The 2142-nt window shown below is 35.2% G+C and overlaps 1 protein-coding gene across 1 annotated transcript; it reads right to left on the bottom strand.

The window, feature by feature from the left end:
* Window positions 1-796: 796 nt before the first annotated feature.
* LOC107778318 (E3 ubiquitin-protein ligase SIRP1-like) lies at window positions 797-1252 on the bottom strand. The gene has a single exon (XM_016598554.1). The coding sequence runs from the start codon at window positions 1250-1252 to the stop codon at window positions 797-799; it is 456 nt and encodes a 151-aa protein (XP_016454040.1).
* Window positions 1253-2142: the final 890 nt, after the last annotated feature.

The raw sequence follows: 2142 nt of genomic DNA on the forward strand, positions 1-2142 counted from the left end.
CCACCAAAGGATGTGATGCAGTGTATGGAACTCCTCCTCCCTTAACTAGATGTCTCGGGTTCGAGCCCTAGTATGAAAAATCCTTTGGTAAAGAGCGCTTCCCCCCGAATGGGGCCCTACGCGGCGCGAATCCAAATATATTCGGGCTCCAACGAGGGTACCGAATACCGGGCGGAAAACAAAAAAAAAAGTGCAAAACACTTGTTCTGACAAGCTCACATTTTAAAACATAAATATTTTGTTATGCATTTCATCAAATACTTTAAATTCATACTTTTAGAAGAAAATAGGTGTTACTATGTAGGGGCTTAGACAATATTTGGTTTAATTAAAAAAAAATATTTGAAGTTGAAATTGAAAAAAGAGTATTATTTCACTTGAAATATTCTTCAAATCAATTTTTCAAACTTTAAATTCACTATTTTAAGTGGAAATTGAACTAATAGACCAAATCAAAAAATAAACATTGATTTGCAAATCATACTAGTATTATTTATTCTGATCACACAGTTTGAAAAACTCTATTGAACTTCAATCCAATACAAAACAAGATGAACTTAAAACTCAAATCCATTGTGTACAAAGTAAATAAGAGCTTTTCTAATAATCCACAAGATTTAATCATAATCAAGGGCGGAGAAGCTAGAATTGTAGCTACAAGTTTGGTATAACCTAATAATTTTGGCCAAAATCCTATATTTGTGTTAACAAATTCACTTACTATGTCAAAATAATTTATTTAAAACCCACTAAGCTGTATCTTTTAGAATCCAAAGCTCATAAACTCAAAATTCTGTCATTGAATACGATGAGCTAAGAGGGTGTCACTAAATTCTAAAGGATAGTGATTAATGCTACTGCTAACTAATTCCGGTCTCTCCACAGGCAACTTATACCTACAAACTGGACACGATCCATGTCTCTCCAACCACTTGTTAATACAATTCGAATGATAACGATGTTTACATGGCATCTCTTTAGTTTTTTCCCCGACTTGAAACTCCAACAAACAAATAGCACATTCTTCTTCATGTTCTACAATTTGAATAATTGGCAGTGCCTCTATTGATGCCTTGATCGCTGGTAGTGAAGGCCCCTCATTCTGAGCGGCTCCGAAATTTGGCGGTGATGATCTTATCGGAACCACATCGATTATTCTAGTTCTGGTGAATCCATTCTGACGAAGCCGTTGATCTGATATACCCACACCTGATAAATCCGATCTGATGACTGTCACCGTCGGCGTCGCCATCGTCTATAGTTGTAGATACGTAATGAAGGGCAAAGGTAGTAAGTATATTGGAAGGCAACTTGAGAAGGTTGGCTGTTTGTGTATATATAATGTAATGCATAATATAATGAAGAACCTAGTTATGGTTGGATTTGGTATAAGTAATTCTAAACCAACGTTTTAATTGGAGAAACTTGGGGGATTTGCAACTATACCCGCTTTTTGGATCACGTTTTAACTTATACCTGCTTTGCAAATTTTTTTTGCAAGCATACCCACTTTTCGCGTAAACTTCAGGCATACGGGCCTGAAGCAGCAAAGACAATCATGCAAACTTCAGCATTCTAGTAGACGAGCCTGGAGTTGTTTGTAATTGCTGGACTTAAGCATTCTACTAGCTGAAATTTTGTTCTCTATTTGCTAAACTTCAGCATGTTTTAGCTGAAGTTTTGTCCTGGATTCAATAGTTTTGTTATAAAGCTTTTTCAAAAATTTAAGCAGAAGATGCTAAAGTTATTTAGTTCATTTGTAAAAACTTCATCACTAAATAAGCTGAAGTTTTGTCCTGGATTCATTAGTTTTGTCATAAAGCTTTTTTCAAATACTTCAGCAGAAGATGCTGAAGTTATTTAGTTCATTTGTAAAAACTTCAGCACTAAATAAGCTGAAGTTTTGTCCTGAATTCATTAGTTTTGTCATAAAGCTTTTTCAAAAACTTCAGCAGAAGATGCTGAAGTTTTTAGTTCATTTGTAAAAATTTCAACACTAAATAAGCTGAAATTTTTGTCCTACAGTCGTACTAGCTGAAGTTTCAAAGTGTCATGACCCTAACTCGGACCCGGTCGTGATGGTATCAATAAAGCCGCAATCAGCTTGCTATTTGATATTTCATTCCTGGATCAATCTGAATT

This window comes from Nicotiana tabacum, chromosome 3, assembly GCF_000715075.1.
Source record: "Nicotiana tabacum cultivar K326 chromosome 3, ASM71507v2, whole genome shotgun sequence".
NCBI classification, from domain to species: domain Eukaryota; kingdom Viridiplantae; phylum Streptophyta; class Magnoliopsida; order Solanales; family Solanaceae; genus Nicotiana; species Nicotiana tabacum.